The sequence below is a fragment of the Scleropages formosus genome, chromosome 20, assembly GCF_900964775.1.
Source record: "Scleropages formosus chromosome 20, fSclFor1.1, whole genome shotgun sequence".
Taxonomy (NCBI): domain Eukaryota; kingdom Metazoa; phylum Chordata; class Actinopteri; order Osteoglossiformes; family Osteoglossidae; genus Scleropages; species Scleropages formosus.
Window position 1 is genome coordinate 16,118,593 of NC_041825.1, and position 20,051 is coordinate 16,138,643.

The 20,051-nt window shown below is 44.1% G+C and overlaps 1 protein-coding gene across 1 annotated transcript; it reads left to right on the forward strand.

Moving 5' to 3' along the window:
* Positions 1-832: 832 nt before the first annotated feature.
* Positions 833-18,819, forward strand: LOC108939862 (WD repeat-containing protein on Y chromosome). The gene is made up of 20 exons (XM_029246986.1): positions 833-906; positions 2,342-2,612; positions 2,699-2,845; positions 2,958-3,080; positions 3,170-3,341; positions 3,452-3,498; positions 3,645-3,782; positions 3,953-4,141; positions 7,717-7,908; positions 8,660-8,920; positions 9,011-9,175; positions 9,358-9,507; positions 10,738-10,922; positions 11,978-12,117; positions 12,353-12,498; positions 12,942-13,159; positions 14,278-14,393; positions 16,158-16,255; positions 16,417-16,563; positions 17,886-18,819. The coding sequence occupies exons 1-20, from the start codon at positions 833-835 to the stop codon at positions 18,033-18,035; spliced, it is 3,129 nt and encodes a 1,042-aa protein (XP_029102819.1). The 3' UTR covers positions 18,036-18,819.
* Positions 18,820-20,051: the final 1,232 nt, after the last annotated feature.

A 20,051-nucleotide genomic window follows, 5' to 3' on the forward strand; every position in this document is an offset into this window, starting at 1 on the left:
GGCTCTTCCATAATAGGCAGCTAGCAACAGCCAGAGGCAGACAGCGAGCGTTGGGGCAGCAGGTGGGTCAGAAGGAGCACTTTGATGGAGGTGAAGAATTTTTTGTGGAAACGGTTCAAAAATCCTACCTGAAGAAACCTGTTATGTTTCAAAAATCTGGTTGTTGACTGACAGTGCTACTCTTTATTTCAGTTTTCAGTATGCTGGGGTAAGAGCTTTATAAAATTTGCTTGCGTGAATAGTGCTTCATTTTTAGTCATATTGCACTATAGACAGATGTAATGATGAAACTGATAACTTGTCTTTCTTCTTAGATGTAATTGTTATAAAAACTGAGTTTTTCTGTCCTTTTTTCAAGCCAGTGACTTTGCCTTAGGACAAAAAAGCTTGGATTTGCAGATAAGTCATTGCAAACATTTACGGTGTGAGTATAGTCATGGTCATGGTGACAAGTGGGTGATTGATGTGCTGCCTGAGACCTGGACTTTCTTGTCACAGAACAAGAGCTCTGCTTAAAGAACACACATTTCTCAGAAACAAAGGACAACAAAGGCCTTATTTAAACCAGGGAACCAAAGGGAGAGGGAAGAGCAGTACTTTCAGCAGAGCTGTCTTCATGCTGTCAGCTGTTTAATGTTTAGCAGAAGCGGGTTGAAATCAGGAGCCTGCACTCAAAGAGAGCCTGGTTCAGCAACCAGAACCAGCCAATGGCCGTAGTGATTTTAAATCAAAACTGGTACCAACGGACGATTTAAGTTGTTCCACCTATTGGAGACTCAGGATAGTGGAGCAGGAGAGGAGAAGGGCACCAGTTTGCCAAATTTGAGCCAGCATGTGTGACGTGAGGAAATGCAAGGACAGCTCATGGAACGCTTATGAGAGGGAACCTCCTAGTTTCATCACACGGTGAGTCCTCCTGCAATATTACGTTCACTTATGAAGTATACTGTCACTTACATACATATCTTCACCTAATGCACATCATGTGTGCTGCTTTGGCTTTGTGATCTGCTTATGTCTGTGTAAAAGCCATAATGCTGGGACCAAACAATTTGTGTTACATTGTGCACATGCATCTTTTTATATGTTGTCAACATTAAATAGAATATTTTGCACCATGAACAACAATGAGAAAAATTCTAGTCATGATCTCTGAAGGCTCAGATAAATGCTAATTTAAGAAAAATGTAATAAACAAGAATGAGTGAAGGGAGATCTGTACCACACGACCAGGCAAATGTTACTCTCATCAGGAGCAGAATTTGGCATTCAGAAGACATTCCTTGGGTTCTTCTTTTGGCAAGCTGAGCTGCTTAAAGAGTAGCCCTGAAATGTTACTTCAAGGGTTATTTCTATTACAGCACTGGTAGTCAAGCTGAATGGATGGATTTCATTACACATATATGCAAATGACAAGTTGTATCTAAGAGAGACATTTGCATATAAAATAGCAGAGAGGTCACCTTTGCCATTAGTTGCCAACGGAAACACTAACAGTTTACAGCTCTTCGAGTGGAAAGAGGAAGCATTACAACTTGATTGTCCTCACGGCGATTAAACTGACTGCTCATCAACGCCTTGATGACCCAGAGACCGCAGCAAGGCTGCCGTGTGGGGTCTGGGTGGCTGGAGGATGGTTGTTCTGTGGTTACCCGGGGCAACAGAAACACACAAAGACATCTTCGCTGGAGTGCTGAGCTCTGCACTGGTTGACTGGGCAACAGCGCGGGCCTGTCATTCCGGCTGTGTTCCCGAAACTGGAAAAACTGAGAAATATGCCTTTGCCCATATTTTTTCAGTTTTACCTCTGTAAATCACAGTCATTCAGCTTTCAGCAGAAGGTCAACAGAAAACTTGCATGTATTTTGTGGCTATGCGTGCGTGTGTGTGTGTGTGGTTCCAACCCTCAGCTAACGCACAATAAATTCCTGACAGCTTAAAAATGCTGACATTGTTGCAAGTCCCACCACATGGGAGCACTGTGTTTCTGTCTGTCTTTTATGGAGAAAATGTGCGTGAGGTTACGCTGTAGTTAAACCTGAATCACCTCAAATATGTTCTCTAAGGCGTGCAGGAATGTTTCTCTTTTATTCTTAGCCCGTGACCTCTGCCTCGGATCTTGCTTTTTATAACTTCATATTGATTTCATCTTGCTGACAGTGCACTGCTGAAATTCTGAAATCACGGTTTACGCAACTGATATTAAAATAAGGCGGACAGTTGTGCTTCTTCTGTTTCTGGCCGTTTGGTTTGAGGTTTTGGAAGGGCCAGCAAGTCCACCTCTGTCTGTAATGTGAGGGAAGTGGATGAACATCCATACTAAAGCTTGGTCTGTGTCCAGTCACAATCAGGGGCAGAATGTCCACCTGGAGGATGAGCTGCATTTGGAACACCTTTTGCTGCTGCGGGAAGCCTTCGACAATCACGCGCCCTCAGCCGTGGCGTCCGGACCGGCGGGAGGGGTAGAAGAACTGGTCCGCAGAGTTCGGAGGCCTGGCAGGGGATTTACGAGACAGGAGGGCAGGATGAACTCGGAGGAGTTTCAGGCAGCCCTGAGGGCTCTGCTCGGCTCCGAGCGCTGGGACAGCCAGACGGAACAACTCTTCAACAAGGTAACTTCGGCGAAACATCTGGAAGGTGTCCTAGGCCTTGAGAGAAAAGCTGCTGAGTAACATGGAGCCAAGTTTCCATTTGACAGGTGGATGCATCATGCAATGGCTACGTGGACTGGGACAAGCTGTGCTCCTACTTGCTGCTGCAGCACAGGGAGAAAGAGTTCGCGGCCCGGCCCCGAGACTCGGTTCTGAGCTCCCAGCCGCTGGTCCGACACTGCGTTCACAACAAGGTTCTGCTCCCCTTTCACCACCCGGCCCTTGTCCAATCTCAGTGCGGATCTCTTTGCGTGTGTTCTTCAACCCACCTCCCGTTATGGTTACGTTCCCCATGTTGCCTAACAGCAAGAGACCACGACACGTGTCCTAGCAGTGACCCACCCTCTGCCCCTGCGCTTCTTCAGTGTTAGTAAGCAAGGCACAATGACCATCTGGGACAGCAACCTGGACATTCTCAGAACTCACGAGGTGACAGCACCGACACCGATTCCAGACTTTTTATCCGTCCTAACTAGTTTTGATGAATGAACCCCAAGTGCCGTGTCTTTTCGCCAAAGGTCCCAGGGGACTCCAGCGAGAGCCATGGAGACAGGAGGAAGTTCAGGAAGTGGACAACTGATGCTGTCTACATGCCCAATGTCCACAAGATTGCGGTTACCACAACCAGCAGGGACATCCACTTCTTTGATGTCTCAACATCCAAGTGCTTTGAGGAGTTCCACCTGTTTGGTACAAGCCAAATATCAGGAACATTTAATGTTTAAAGAAATTACGCTTTAATTGCAATCTTTCCACGTGTAACTTTTATTATGCTTACGATTTCTTGTGTTTTGTCACAGGGATAAAAAATGTGCCAACCTCACTTTGCTACTGGTATGACGATAAGGTAAAAGTACTTTTTCATCCTGCTGATGACAAAGAATGCTACTGGCTCACCCCCATGTTTAACGCTATTTTTCTCTAGCATGTTTCATAACGCAGAAAGGTACTGTGTATGGTTTTGTCTGCTTAGACAACCCTGTTGTAACTCAGTCTCCAGGACACCGTTCTGTGCTGCTATGGGGGGACGACAGTGGCGGTGTTAGCCTGTTGTGGTTCCTCCACCCTCAAAAAGGCATGTTTGAGACCACCTTCAGCAACAATAATCGTCCACAGAAAATCTTCATGCATGTGAGTCACAGACAGCCCTTCTCAGAGGTGTATAACTTAAATACACTGAAACCTTTCATAGTAACAGACTTGTCTGGTGATTTCTTTTTCCAAAGAAGACCAATAGTAAAATTGCCCTTTTGCTGATGTTTTGCTTTTTGGTTAATATGGTTGTGTTCTCTTTGGAATAGGATATTTGCAATCACAGTCGACTAGTTTCCTATCAGATGGCACATAGGATTCACGAGGATCCGGTCAACAGGGTTATCTGCGATCCCCAGGCTGACCTGCTCATTACTTCATCGACAAGTGCCACCACCTCGGTGGTCATTACGGACATATCCTTCAAGAAGAAATGCTATATCTGGAAAATCAACAAGGTAACATTGGTTGTTTTGTGTTCTTTAAATGCACACACACACTGTCTAAACCGCTTGTCCCATTTGAGGTCACAGGGAGCCAGAGCCTAACCTGGCAACACAGGGCATAGAGCTGAAGGGGGAGGGGACACACCCAGAACAAGACGCCAGTCTGTCGCAAGGCACCCCAAGCGGGACTTGAACCCCGGACCCACCAGAGAGCAGGACCCAGTCCAACCCACTGTACCACTGCACCCCCTGTTACTTGAATGTTTCATTAATATCATGCCTGTTGATTGCACTCAATCTGTATTACATTATGGTTCAAGCAATGGTTGCAATTTTAATGTCACTGTGCTTGCTGCTGGCACTATACACACCACTTGACTAATTGCCGATTTAGGCCTGTTTATTTGTTTATAGAGAGATTTGCACATACTAGCACACACTGATGGTTACAATTTGTCTATTTTTGACAACCTTAAAATAAGTAACAGGATTAGAACTATGATTACAGAAGAGTATTTTGAGATATCAAACTCAAACATACACAATCGGACTATGTATGTTTACACAGCATTCTAAATGAAAAGTCAGCAATAGGATCACAGTGAACTTGACCCAGGTCAATTTCAAGGTCGATGATGCAGTAATCAGGAGTTTCCTGAAATAGTAGAGTAAAATGAAGTTGATAAGGTGAGTAAGTGACTTCAGAATAGAGAACAGACCCCATGCAACAACGAAAACACCTTTCGTACACTTAGTAAATTGAAAAAGATCACTCAAAGTATACCTTATACCTTAATTAGGCCTTACACATTGAAAAAAGAAGTGCAATAAGAACTATTACTTTAATTATAATGTTATTATGCTGTGAGCAAAGGTAGGCCTAATAACTAGTTTTGTATGGAACGCACACTTTAACTTAGGGTTAGGAACACTTTTAGTGCTATTTTGGGTTTCTCTGTGGTTTCTGTGGCACATTCCTGGCTCCAGTTAAGCACTTTCAGATAAGTAATTGCAACTGTAAATTTTAGAAGAAAATAGCACTTCAGCAATCTTCAGATAGTAGAATGAATATTTAGACTTTTTTTAAAAAACAAGATTGAAAAAAGTAGTACTAACCCTATAATGCCAAAAAGAAATTTAGTATTAAAACTGTACTAAAATAATCATCTTATTTAGTACCTGTAGGGAAATTTATTAGGTGATAAAATTCTAACATGGGATGATCTGAAATGTGACTCATTTTACAGGTAAGCAACCTTCTATACATCCACAAAGAGACACAGTGACTTTTTTAGTGTTGGATATTTACTTGGCTGGCCCAGATAAATTCACTGTCATAACATTCCTTTGTTTTTCAAGAGGGAAATGCTGCTGGCAGACAGATAATTTCAAGGCAGAGAAATATTTCCAAGAAGAATAAATCAACCCCAAGTTACACGGGCTATTCAGAATATTCCCTACCATGACAATGATTTAGTTACCAGGCTCAACAGAGTCTGTCTGAGAATTAAAGAATCTGTGGAATCATGATACTGAAAGAATGATGGCCCAAAAAGTACCAGATGTGTGAGAACTGAATGTAAGTAGCTGAGGCTTCATCCTGGTTCATGCTAAGTACTAATTAGCCCACATTCCATAAATTTTTGAAAAAATGAGAGATGCAACAGTACAAAATGCCGCACAGTCATTGTAGAAATAATCATACCCCAATAAGAAATCCAAGACTGCTGACCATCTGAAACTACAGGAATGCATACACTTTCCTTACACTGTGTATAATGATCATTGACTGTAGCATTTTACCTTTAATCATTAGACTGCTAAAATACCTCTGGCTCCTTGTAGGAGGAATGGACAGATGTGTGGTGCATCCTGTCCACTGCATCAGGGTTGCCTGAAAGAAGGACACCTGATTGCCAGTATAATTCTAAAGCCCAAGTGAATGCTAGTATTACATGGGATATTGTATCAAGAGATTTGGCTAATGAACAAATATCCTCTCAAAACAGAATATTTATGGGTTCTAGCAACAAGGAAGCCTGGTAGCTTACACCCTTTTATTCCGGGAAGACACTTTTAGGTACAGTACTGTGCAAAAGTTTTAGGAACTTGGGGAAAAAAGCAGTAAAGTGAGAATGCTTCCAAAAATAATGCTCTTAATTAATAAACTTCCTCCAAAGTTTAGTAACTATCCATCATCAACAACTGCTTGTCCTGAGCAGGGTCGCAGCAGGCTTGGCTGGGTCCCGCTCTCTGGTGGGTCTGGGGTTCAAGTCCTGATTGGAGTGCCTTGCGATGGACTGGCGTCCTGTCCTGGGTGTGTCCCCTCCCCCTCCAGCCTTGCACCCTGTGTTGCTGGGTCCAACCCACTGCACCACCGCGCCCCCCTACAACCAGAGCTTTGAACCATTTAATGAAAACCTTTAGAATGATCTTTGGCATGCTTGACAAAATGACTCACAACAAATAAGAGTAGAATACACTGAAACAAACTTGAACCACTGCATAGTTTGTAATATGGGGCCTTTCCTCAAACCTGTGGAATCTACAAATTAGAACTGATGAAAGCTGATGAAAGCTCATCTGAACCACAAAGACAGCAGCTAAGAACTACTTGACGTTGGGCCCCTCACATTGCAACACCACATATGGAGAGTATAATCAGCTCTGCAAAAGCCCTGTGACCACTAACCCTCCTATTCTCCAAGTATGGTATCAACACCATAATGAGACTCCTAAACTCACAACCTCAAACATTCATCATTCTCTGGTCATTATCAAGCAATATCCTCTTCAGTGCCTGTATTTTTTATTGTATGGAAGCATATTTCTTGTGCAGATAAGAGATTCCAATTGACCTCATTTAAATGGGTTTTGCCCATATTCTCAACACCATACTGTTATGAAGATACCAATGAGACTACGTCAATCTTTCCTGTCCCTGGCTCTACATCCTCAGATGTGATGCTGGAAGGCTTTTCTCAAGAGCAGGTGTGTGAGTCACGCTGGCAGTTGCAGTTGTCAGAGTTTTCATATCAGCATACAAAAGGCTAATTTGTAATTTAGGACAGTCCTTGGGAATGGGTTCTGTTATGACAAGCACCCAGCTCAGCAACGGAGGAAACAACAAAAGGGAAAATCACCCAGATCCACACTGCTGTGCTCAGGGGAAGTTCAAGCATTCAAGTGGAATCAAGACAGCCAAGGACTGAGTCAAGGACAATGCTGCACTTGGGTGCGATGGCACAAGGTCTAGCTCACATGGAATGTGTCAAGGATAACCAGAAGAGTAACGTTATGTCAAGGTGTTGAAAAAACCTTTGGTTTCTATTGCAGTCAAATTTGCAGTCTTTGAGAGTATCCAGTTCTTGTTTCGGTGCAATAGAAATAGTACTTGAGCTTTGTGAACGAGACTATCAATGCTAGCTTTCAGATGAGAGATTTCTCTATTTTAAGACTTAAAAGGAGACAGGAGCGAATGTCAACCAGATCATTTGATTGGCTGCTGAAATTTTCAGAAATGCAAAAAACTGCTTTGCCATCATTATTGTACAACCAATGTTTCCTTATGTTTGGTTCTTGCCTAGGGTGTCACATGCTTTGACTTCTGCAAACCCCTGAATCTGTTAGTGACGGCAGGCATGGACCCAGCTGTGAGGCTGTGGAACCAATATGTGACCAGCCGCCCAATGGCGACCTTGCATGGACACTGTACCACAGTTCTGGATGTGGTCATCTACAAGGCAATGGGACAAATTTTCAGCTATTCAAAGGATGCTGTAAGTTGCTCTATAACTGTTGCTAAAATAAATTGTCAGCGTAGTAATACTAAAAAAATCACAGTAACAACAACAATAATTTGGTGCCCTGCTCTCTAGACCTTCAGGAATCTATAGACTTCTATCTTAAATTATTTAGTAGTGAGAAGAAACATTTCTGAGCCCCTCTAGCGGTGCCTGCCAAAGCAACAGAACAGATGTATTCAGTCCCTCGGACCAAGCGACCCGAAAAAGACAACCTAATTAATTACAGCAGTCTGTGGAAGCATTGTGCGACTGAAGCCGTGCCAGATTGCACCCTGACTCTTTGTGTGCCCACTTGGGCCAGAGGCTAGACAACTGTTTGGCACAAACTCTACCGAGATTTCCACAGGAAATCAAACCCAGAACAATCTGATTGCATTTAAATGAACGTTCTTAGCTTGCTAAATCGTCTTTCTGTGTTCGTGTCTGCGTTCATGCGTTCTCGTAATTATATGTGAGATTTACATTTACATTTATTTATTTAGCAGATGCTTTTCTCCGAAGCGCCTTCCAATGAGCTCTATATAGTGCTATGAGCCCACACACCTTAATCACCAAGGTGACTTACACTGCTAGATACACTACTTACAATGGGTAAAAAAAGATTTAAATCAGAGGGAGAGTGAAATTGTAATTGTAATTACACATCTAATCACACATGCTTACAATGTGTAAGGAGAACGAGACAGATCCCTGACGGTGGTGTGAGTTGTCTTTCCCGTGGCAGGTGCTGAAGGTGTGGGACGTCCCGTCGCAGAGCTGTCTAAGGAGCCTGCTGCTGAAGTTCCCCTGCGTGCAGGCAGGGCGCCCCCTGGAGCATGGCAACTTCCCCTTCCTGCTGCTTTCAGCTGTACCCCACATGCTGCTTGTGTCTTGTCGCGACTACCTGGGCTTACTGCACCTGGACCGTGGAGACTCTGGGAGGGCAGGCTGCCTGACTCACAGTGCCCCCATCTCCAGCGCGCTTTACAACCCCATTCTGAAGCAGGTGAGCGCTATCTGGTCCGCGAGCGTTCGCCAAGCCAGCCAGGGTTAAGCTGCCTATGTCTGTAACGTAACATATCAGTCCCTCTCATAGGTGGCAACGGGATGCGATGACTCCACAGTCTGTCTGTGGGATGTGGAGACAGGAGCCAAGTGTCTGCAGCTGAGCAACGTCCATGGGAAGGAGGAGATCACCTGCATGACCTTTGACTTGTCGTACCGCCGGCTCATCACTGGGGCACGCAATGGCACCATCAAGGCACAATAATGTTATATAATATCGCGTTTATTTGCAAAAGAATGATTAGTACCGCTGTTCTCTGAAAACATAGCTTGGAACACTGGCAAAGTAAGATGGAAATTGTAATTTAAGAGACGTATCCTCAATGTTTTCAAAACATTTTCATAAAGCAACGGCTCCACTGGACTTTGTTTTTGCAGGTGTGGAACGTTATAAATGGGCAGAATCTTCACAAGCTCGAGGCCATCGCTGAGGCCGAGGTCACTGGGGTCATCTGTCTCCCTGACAACAAACTGCTGGCGGTGGGCTGGAGCCAACAGATAACTCAGTATAATATCACAGACCCTAACGTGCGAATCCTTACATATTATTTATGACATTTACTGAAAAGTGCTGGAATGACTTTTTTTGCAGTAATACTTCTATTCGGTAAAAGCTAAAAACCTTTTAATACCAAAAAAACATTGAAGGCTTTAAAATTTCCATATTATCCTGTGAAAAAGGTACTTTTCACCTAATTCACTCCTGAAACTTTTACATTTCCTTTGCCATTAAAAGTTTTTTATAGTGAGGTGACAGCACTGCTCTTCCACAGCAGAGCACAAAGCAATAGTACCTTTTTAATACACACGGTCCCTGTTATATAGTGCCAGAAAAGTTGTTTTGCAGATACAACACTCCTTATTCAAGACACATCTTGCTATCAAACAGTTATTCCCACAAAGACATGGTAGGCCTGCAGAGGGATACATTTTAACTGAAACTGAAAGTTGCAGCAACATGGGTGTTTTCATATTTTCACTTACAAATTATAGCTTTTTATGATTATAGAATGTGTTTTTGAAACAATTCTTCTACTGACATACAAACTAGCGGATGTGATTCCCACCCACCGAGAGACGAGAGTCCCATTCAGAGTGGCAGTGCACCCTTAATATTGGTTGTACTCAAGTATAGAACAACTTCCAAATTATCCGCACCCACTTTCCAAAAACAGGGAAATTTGGTGGGGTGTTACACGTACTGCTCCTGTGTTCAGTTGCTGACGCTACAATACGTACAGCATCCAAAAAATTTTACCCAAATACAGTAAGTGATAGTTATTATGTGAGTAAAATAACAAAGGATGGAAAAAGATCAAATACATTAACGATTAGATAAGGAGGGTTATGAGATGTAGTCCATGAAGCATTTCTTACTGCCCACGGATCCTGCGTCGTCCACCTTCATGGAGCATCGGTTTGCTCTTTGTTACTAGTGTCTTGCTTTGTGTGTCAAATCATATTGCACAGCCTAGGTTTTTTATATTTCTTCCATTCGTTAATTCCAATTTAAACTAACAGAATCTAAGCCTAATCTAAACTGTAAAAGTTTAACAGGCACTTTAAAATTGTTTAATTAGATCAGCATTAATCATATTTCCTATTGTTTCTCACGGAGAAGATTATCCCTGCTATACATTGTTTACCTGCAAACTGCACTTTCTCAGTCTGTATTAGCATCATATAGCAGGGACCTCCTGTACCAGCATCAAAGTAAGACATGCCTGGGAGTGTCTAACTCTTCTGTTTGCCATTTAGGTTGTTTACATTCAGGCTGACCTGTCATGGAAATCCGGCCAGGTGCACAAGGAAGACATCCTGGCTGCGGATCTTTGCTCAGCCAGAGGCCTGCTGGCCACAGCCAGCTTTGATGGGGAGATCATTATCTGGACCTTGGAAACTCAGAGACCCCTACTTCACATACACAGAGCCTCTAACATCAGGTTTACATTTATTCATTTAGCTGACATTTTTCTCCCAAGCAACTTACGGTGCTGAGGTTACAATTATTTACCCATGTATACAGCTGGGTAATTTTACTGAAGCGATTTAGAGTAAGTACCTTTCTCAAGGGTACTACAGCTGGATGTGAGGCTCAGACCTGCAACCTTTGGATCCAAAGGCAGTAGCAGTAGCTCTAATCACTGCGCTACCAGCTGTCCCTATGGAGAAGAAGGTGGCTTTATATTCTCCAAGCTACTGGAGGCTTTTCTGATAGTTGCATGATATTCACAGAAAAAAGGCAATGCCTAGAAGTGTCAAGACTGAACAAGTTTTACTGAACCTGAGAAATACAAAATGTTCTTATAAAATCCTTTTCCTTGCTTATCTACTTGTACAACGACCCAGATGGATGACATTCTTACATTGCGACAGGTAATGCTTTCAGTTACAAAGCAGAATGAATGCCATGAGTTGCTGCCACTTAATTCTAACGTACATTACTATAATTATCTTATACTGCATGGAAATCTGTTTTGATAAATTCGCAGTTTGAAGCTACGTAGACGTTATGGCAACTTGGGCGTTGGAAATAACCCAGTGAAAGGACGTATGTGACGTGTCCTCTCAGGCCTGTTTCACTGAGACCGCACACGGGCCTGACAGACATTTGACTTGTGCAACATTTTGGCTTTTTAAATGCAGCCTGGAAAAATTAGTACAAAGTTGTTTACATGTTGCACAAGAAGGCTGATGGCCTAAGGAACGTCCAGATGGTGATACAGGGTTCGGTTACAGCTCTTTGGCTATGGTGTGTAGTTCAGGAAACTGGCTGAGTGCTTCCTCTATAGTAACAGTACCGTCTTTCTCACTTACAGGGCACGTTCTGGTCAGGTGAAAGGCACTGGCGGTGACATGGGGGCTAAATCAGCCTACTCCTGGCCTAATGCCTGGCATCGAAACAAGCGCTGCTCTGAGGAGGGGTAAGACAGTGTGGATGCAGGCCCTGATAAAGCTGCCTGCTGCATTGCTATGACAGTCCCCTGTGTGTTTCCAGGGTGCAGCCCCCAGTGGACAAGCTGCTGTTCCTGCAGCAAAGAGCGCGCGGGGGCCAGTGGAGGACAGGGGCGCTCCTTGTCAGCTCGGAGGCCGGCCACCTCTGCTGGTGGAGCATTGTTGGTCCCGAGCACAAGCATGGTAATCAACTGTCCAGCCTCTTTGCGGCTTCTCTGCCTCCACACAGTGCGTCTAAGCCAGTTGCAGGCGATGTGGGATTTCAGTGATTTATAGCTGGATGTGTCAAGCACTTAGAACCCTTGTTGCAAAACCGCAGCTGTGTTCAGGCTTGTGGCATTCTGTGGCACCATGGAAGTCAGAAGATGAAATCCCGACATGTCCACCGTAGAACTGATGTCTGACTCTTCTGATGCAGGATGCTTCTATGCCCCCCAGACGGCTGATGAATGTGTGCTGGGGCTGAACTCTGACCAGGACAATAGGCTATTGGTGTCTGGTGATACCGCAGGCTCCATCCAAGTGTGGGACATCTCGCAGTTCGGACTTGGGGCTGAGAAGCAGGTGAGCAAATGGTAATGGTTGGGTGAGGTAGGACTTCTGAGCAATTACCTTTAATAGTGATACCAGGATCTCCAAGTGCACCACTTTTCATATACATTTACACATGCAGGAAAAATGAAACTTAGCCAAGTATCACTTTCCCACTGGTGTCTGTGGCCAACCAGACAATGAAGCTTATGAAGCCTGCCGTTGGGTTTTCAGACTGTTGTTACATGCCAGGGTCATAGGAGGGGTTTGGACTTCCTTCAGTGCTCAGTTGCGCAAGACTGCCTTACTGACGTCAAAGGAAAGGCCTGCCCACTGTCACCCCAGTACATCTGGTATACAGAATCGTTTTGTTAACTGTTGCTGAAGTCCCGAAAATAGACCTTGATAACCCTAGGCTGGAGTAAAGCTGCAGCTCCGGAGGCTAACCCTGTGTATTTCCTCTGTTTCCTCAGCAGTCCTCTACAGACCAACCCCCGCTCTTGCACTGCTGGAGGGCTCACGACAGCACACTGGTCAGCGTGGAGCTCCTGACCTTCAATGACCAACTTTTCCTTTTAAGTGCCTCAACAGATCAGACAGCTCGTCTGTGGTGCTGGGATGGCCAATATGTGGGCTTCTTTGGGCAGGATCAGAAATGGAACCTCCACGATCCCACAACCTACCAGCTCTTGAGGTACCGTCTTCCACTGCACGAATTCTGGCCTTCAGGGAAAGATGACTTCTCTTACTTGTCTCTTTTATAACCAGAATACCTGTAGACGTCAAACTTTACTTGCAGTGTTGAGGCAATATTATAATATTTGTACATTGGCACTGTAATTTCTCTCTTATTTGTCCCACATACTTGTACATTCCAGCTTTAGACTATGTACTACATACTGCTGAATAATTTACTGGAGAAATTCAAGGATACAACAAGAGAGTTTCCTCTGGAATTTGAACCAGCAAACTTCAGGCCTGAAGGGCCAAATATTAAATGAACTGAAATACGACTTTAAGGTAGCACCACAACATTCAGATGCAAAGCATTTCGTTCATGGAGGACGCTGCATGTCATGTGCCAGAGTGAGCTCAAAGATCAATGAACAGGACTGGGCCATATTGGACCTCATACCATGGGCGTAACAGACATTGTCACTTGTTGTGTTGGGACTGCCTTATGGGTTGTTGAATCAAAGATGTGTGCAGTGTTGCTTGTGGTTCATCTTCTGCACTAATTGAGGATAAGTTAGACCAGATGGAGTAGGGATGTCGGTGGGGTTGCCCTTGCCAGCAGTGCTTGTCCTTGAAAGAATGTGTCCCACCCAACAGGAAGGCACTCCACAGCTATGACTCCTGCAAGCCATGCGTGTGTCCTCCTATTCTGTGAGCCCACTAAAGTGACCTTCAACACTAATACAAACTGTGTAGATGTGGGCATCTGTGCAAATTGCGCAGATGTGGTACCCTCTGCTGTGGCAGTGTTAACAACCATTTCCCGAATCATTTCTGGATATGCATTGTTCAAGTAGATTGAATGCAAAATTTTTATAGTTTTTTTTTACTTTGCAACCTGTGGTTGGGCAGTATGACATGGATTTAATAAGGGCGGTGCCATCAGAAAGTTGGTCCTTTTCCATTGCTGCTGATGTAATGGTTCAAGGCAGCAGTAATAACAAGGGTGCTGCCTTTAATAAAGGAATGCCCCTGAGCTCCACCCTCTGAAAGCTCAAGAATATGGAAGATAGTAACGAAGACCGTCTGTGCATGTGTTTGAACTGCCTTCCCTTCGTTTCTGTTGTACCCCTACAGAGACCCCTGGGGTAATTGTAAGGTTGCAGTGGAGGAGGTTGGGAGCGGAAGCAGGCAGTCGTACGGCTGTGAGGACCAGGGGCCAGGAAAGGCAGCCGCTACTGGGGAGAGTCATGGTGAGTGGGCTATTCCATGGTGCTTAGGTACAGTTCCACTTTACCAGCCCACTGACACCCTCACAGCACTGGGGAGTAGTGTGATTGACACAGAATGCCATACTGGCCCTTCCCCTGCATTGCTGACCCAGCTAGCTATACCGGGATACACTCCATTACACCTCACTGTCTCCAAGGCAAGGCTGCACAATTCAGTAATAACAAAGGGGTTACTCAAATTTCTCCTTTCTACAACAAAGGTTATACTATCCACTCCAGAGAAATTTCTGGAAACCAAAGAGCACTACATAGTTGTTTTACTCTAAAGTAACATAATACTTTACTTATTTATTTTTTAATTAAAAACAAACCATCAGCAAAGAGAATGAACAGGAATTAAAGGATCTCTGCGTTACTGTCCAAGCAACGAGGTCTATGACGATATGAAGAAACACAGGGCTGGCTGCCCCCATCCCATGCGTTGATTACAGCGCAGGAATGTTAGGTCAGTCCGAAATAAGGTAATAATAAAACCGTTTGGCTTCTTTTGGACAGGGACAATGGCGCTTTTGAAACACTCTGGCACAGCTCCTTAGCCAGGTTGACATTTTCTTTATTATTTTTCAAAAAACCCGACATCTGTGTGCAATAGAGACTGAACCAAACGGACTGCTGGAACGCAAGTCCAACTAAATGTCTCCATCAGCCTGGACTCAGTATGCCTGACAGCTGGGTGAGAGGGGTTGTGGGGTTGTGGGGCTGAGCTGGGAACCCCCTCCAGGCTGGTCCAAGACAGCTCCTGCTCACCGGCGCGCAGGCCAGCCAGTCTGCACTTCTGAGGACATGGCGGCCACTAGCTCTCCTGTTTGCGGGCCCTGCGCTCATTCGCGCTTCTTGTAAACCGTGCCGACGTGCTGGTGGCTCTGACTCAGACCTGCTGTTGGAGTGTGTTCATATATTTAGCATCAGTTCCTTTGTTCGTGTGGGTGCTGGGCAGGCTTTGCCAATAAATGATGTAATGAAAAATTAAAAACTAACTTTATGGCGCGCGGTTTCTTCAAGGAACATGTGCCAAACAGAAACAGAAAATTCTGGGGGATCGTAACTCTGCGCTTGCTTTTGGGCCAGTTCTCCCTTTGTTTACCGAAACACTTTTTAATGATATTTTATCTCGCTCGGTTACCTCAGGACAAAAAAAAAAAAAAAAACTATACATTTAAATGACAGCAACTAATGACACGGTTGACTGTAGGCTACGCTGCATTGCATCACAGCCTCTGACAGAAGTGATAAAACCACGAGCGCTGTAACAGAAAAGTGGATTATTATTCTAGTGGTTGAAGCCCGTGTGTGTGCGGCCCCCTTCACGGATGCCTGATTCGCCAACTGGGCCAAAACAAGCCATCGGCTGTGATTCCCTGGAAGCCTGCAGGTGCAGGGTTCCTCGTGCGGTCTAGATGCTGTGTGGAACGAATGTGATGTCTGCATGCGCTCGCTGCTCTACCTGTCCCTTGGCTCTCCTCAGATAAAAATGTCTGGCACATACAGTTTGTGCTCACAGGCTATGCTCCACATTCATCACATGACCAATATCCAAAGCTATGGCCATATTTTCAGACAGATTAAATACTTTTGGAGGAGACTTCCATGGTGGGATAACTCAATGCCCTTTCTTGGAATGTAAACCTACAGTTTTTTTGCAGTTCCTGAACCACCACACCACCAAATGGTCCACTTCTCACGTTGCAGGAAACTAAAACACTGGGATCTTCTCTTTACCTGTAGGTTCTAGAACACAAACGTCATCTCCACCGAAGCATGGGATGATTCTGGAAGGCTCCATCAACCCACAGGGTGATTCTCATCAGACAGCAAACAAAACGGTCTGGTCCTTAGAAGAGAAGTACACCGAGTTCTCATTTTCTCATCTCCACATGGTGGTCCATAGATATTCCGTACACACGAAAAGACATTGGATGAAGCCCGCTTTTTTCTTTGACTCACAGTCAGTTTTCTTTTCTCATGTTCATTATATATTTTCCAGGCTGCACTGAGGCCGCAGGTGTCACAGGACCTGCAGAAGAGGAGAGCTGCTCGGCAGGAGCGCCGCTTAGCTTTTCGGAGCATAGATGCTAGCAAGATGTCTCGTGTCAGTGGTGTCTGCACACCGTTCCAGGCCCTAGCCATGCAGGTGAGGCCATTTTACCTCCTGGTGAATTTCAGCCCGACCTTGGCCTCTTTCACCTCTGATTTGCTCTGTCTTGCTGTCCGTCAACTCACAGCTTAAATGTACTACTTACTGTACGTGGAAGAAGAGATGATGTAAACATCTCTCATCTTCATACCTCTTTCAGCAGAGGCATATTTGGCATTCTGAAGACACAGTATTTACTGTTTATTTCTGTTTATTACTTAACCAAACTCATAATTTGGCAACAGCTTAAAGCATGCATGCAATTAGCAATAGGTAGCGTTAAATGATGCTTAATTGTGATACTTCAAGTATCACTTGCTGTGACATTTTAGCAAAAACAATCCATAGAAATATGAAAAACACTAATTACTGTCATAGATGTGCAGTACATAATTAGGTGGAGTTTAATGTGCATAAATACACTCTATCCGTTAAATAAGTTAAAATGACTATGAACATAAAGTCACCTTAGAGGTCAATGGAATTATGATGGGATGCTTGTTGTGGATCTTAAAAACACCATTCATCCTGTAGATAAAAGATAAATCTGGAAAAGGGATAGATCTCAATGCTTGGGACTCCGAGGCAAGGATGAAGAAGTAGAAATGTTTCCAGTGAGTAAATCACTACAGGAATGGCTGTCAGAGATTTCAGAGGTGTTTACTCTGCCACTATCAGCCCCCAGCAGCTTTGATCATGAACTGAAAGACTCGGGCCTTCAGGAGAAACTGAGCATGGAGATGGTTATTGTCATCACAATATTTGTGTTGCATACCATGCCAGCTGTCAACACGGCCCACATGGTTAAAAAAAAATGGGCTAGGGTTGAAGTCATTTAAAAGCTCTATGGTGTATGTGAAAAGTAAGCGTATGTACCTGTGAGGGCACAGCCAGAGGGGGATCTGTGCTCAACTGCTGTAGCATGAAACCCTGAGGGTGACAGTAAAACACACAAGGAACACCCACATGCAGCCCCTGGAAAAACCCCTGGAGTCCCTGTTCGCCTGGTTGAGACTACAAGCTTGATTACTTTCATCTGATTTTTCCTAATTAGCTGTGAACATGCACAAATTCCTTCGTTCGTTCGTTCGTTCGGTCGTTCATTCATTCATTCTCAGTAACTGATTATACTAGTACAGGGTCACGGTGAGACAATGAGAAGTAGAATTAAAAACAATGTGGATTCTATTAATCTTGCCAAAGTATGGAAAAGCGATGGAAGGGTGGCTTGTTTTATGGTTGTTAAAATTAATTCATAAATGTCAGCGACAGCAGAATTGAAGAGCTAAATTTGACTGTAGCCCTTCATTTCCCACCAGGAGTGCAAAGAGTTTCAGCTGCCCAGGGATTTACCCATGAGCACCTGGATGCTGAGGCAGGGCTTGAGGAGCATCCTAGAAACAGGTCTGGGGTCTTCACCTCAGTCAACATGCAGCTCCAGCACTGAACGGGCAGAGGACGTGGTGTGAGCCCACGCACTGAGAACGACTAGCCTCCACCATCCCATATCCTCCCGGGGCACTGTAGCCTAACGGAAGGAACGTAGCACATCGGTGCGGACACACTAGTTGAGACAGTCCAGGAGTCCGGTTGACTGAACTTTCAGTTAAGCGGTCAGCTACTGGCAAGATATACAGTCATGTATCCCTTTCTGTTATTACGACTACTGCCATTACCGATTATTGTGCCATAAAAAATATTACTGTTTATTGTGCCATAAATATTCCCGTCATTCACCAAACAAGGTAACATACTAATTTTGACGGCAATTCAGGCTAAAACTCACAGGAGCAGATCAAACAAATTCAGCAATAAAGAGTACGAGTTACTTTCAGGAATAATAAACAAAATTAAATTTTTTACAGCTCTTCAGTGTCGGTTAAACTTTTTCTACTCCTCTTGAGTGTTAAACAAAAATAGAAAAGATTACTTATTTCCAGTGTCCAGGAACAGGTGTAATAACATGTTAAATTAAAGAAATACAACTTTGACATTTGTGTCTTTAACTGATGATATATAAGTTTTCAGTCGGAAGTGTAAATTTGTTAACCACTGCGCCATCTGCAGCTTTGTCTGCGCCTAAAAACAAACAAACAAAAAAAAAAATCCCAGACAGTGATGTCTGCAATGACCAGCTGCTTCCTACCCACACTACGCCGAAGCCTCCTCTGCCCGGGTCGCCCTGTGGGCTTCGGTGTCAACACATGCCAATTAAAAGTGTCTGATCTCACAGCCTGCCAGCTATTTAAAACAGGGGCCGCAGTTCGTCGTCGGCTGGGATAGCTCCGGAAACGACTGGGTGGCCTCACTGCGCTGAGAAAGTTCAAGTGAGCAAAGAACAGGTCAAATGGCTTGATGGAGTGATTCTCAAGCTTGTTCCAGATAGGATGGAAAACAAAAACTAGAATTGTTTTTAAAATCAACATTTTTGCATAACCAATTACATTTCTGTTTATATGTAATGTATAGTGTATGATGTGTATGCACATAGGGGGGTGCGGTGGTGCAACAGGTTTGACCCGATCCTGTTCTCTGGTGGGTCTGGGGTTCGAGTCCTGCTTGGGGTGCCCTGCGACGGACTGCTGGTCTGGGTGTGTCCCTCCCCCCTCCGGCCTTGAGCCCTGTATTGCTGGGTTAGGCTCTGGTTCACCGCGACCCTGCTTGGGACAAGCAGCTTCAGACAGTGTGTGTGTGTGTGTGTATATACATATATGATAATGATTGTGTACCATCTATCTAGTAGTACCAGTTCAATACTCTATGTGGAAGGCAGTGCAAGTATATGCAAAACCCTCCTCTGATACTGTTACCAGCTTGCCTATAATGGCCTTGGAAATGTAATGTTTCTCAAAATACAGCCATAAAATAAAAAAGTTGTATATTGCACTTAGCTCCTTTTTTACAAGCAGCGATTGCATGGAAAACATAAATGCTTCAACATTCTATCATATAAAAACTTTCATTTGAAGTGATCTTACTTTTTGGCTTTTTGTAGCACGGCTTTCGAAGGTGTCATGTATTTTTTGTAGGTGGAACTGTCAGACATTTCCCTCCGATAAACCAATTTCAAGGGAATCTCTCAGTTATACTGAATTTGGGAAATCCCTTAGAGCCCCTTAACACACGCTGTGATTTCTCCGAACTTGTTTCTCATGACATCATGCGATGAAAACAGATTTAAATTACGAAGGACACACCCAGAAAAAAAACTCTTCTTGGAGTGGCCCGAGAAGCACATTTCTGTGCGATTGTGAGTTCCGACCATTCATACCATTACAGCCGATATTGATAAGAGCTAAAATTTTTAAAGGGAAAACTTGATAGCTGCACACAGTTAGAATGGCAAGGATATATCTGATTGATTTTCTTGCTTTTCTCCTGCCTTTACTCTACCGCCTATTTTACAGAGAGCGCTGTTGTGGCTGTTCATTTTAAGACGTTATTACACTTTAAATAACTCAGTGGTTATGTGGAGCAGACAAAGG

Excerpts from the sequence above, each read along its gene's own strand:
- LOC108939862 (XM_029246986.1), top strand. The coding sequence starts at position 833 with ATGTGTGACGTGAGGAAATGCAAGGACAGCTCATGGAACGCTTATGAG. Across the intron at positions 9,176-9,357 it reads CACGCAATGGCACCATCAAG|GTGTGGAACGTTATAAATGG; the intron begins GCACAATAATGT and ends TTGTTTTTGCAG. Across the intron at positions 13,160-14,277 it reads ACAACCTACCAGCTCTTGAG|AGACCCCTGGGGTAATTGTA; the intron begins GTACCGTCTTCC and ends GTACCCCTACAG.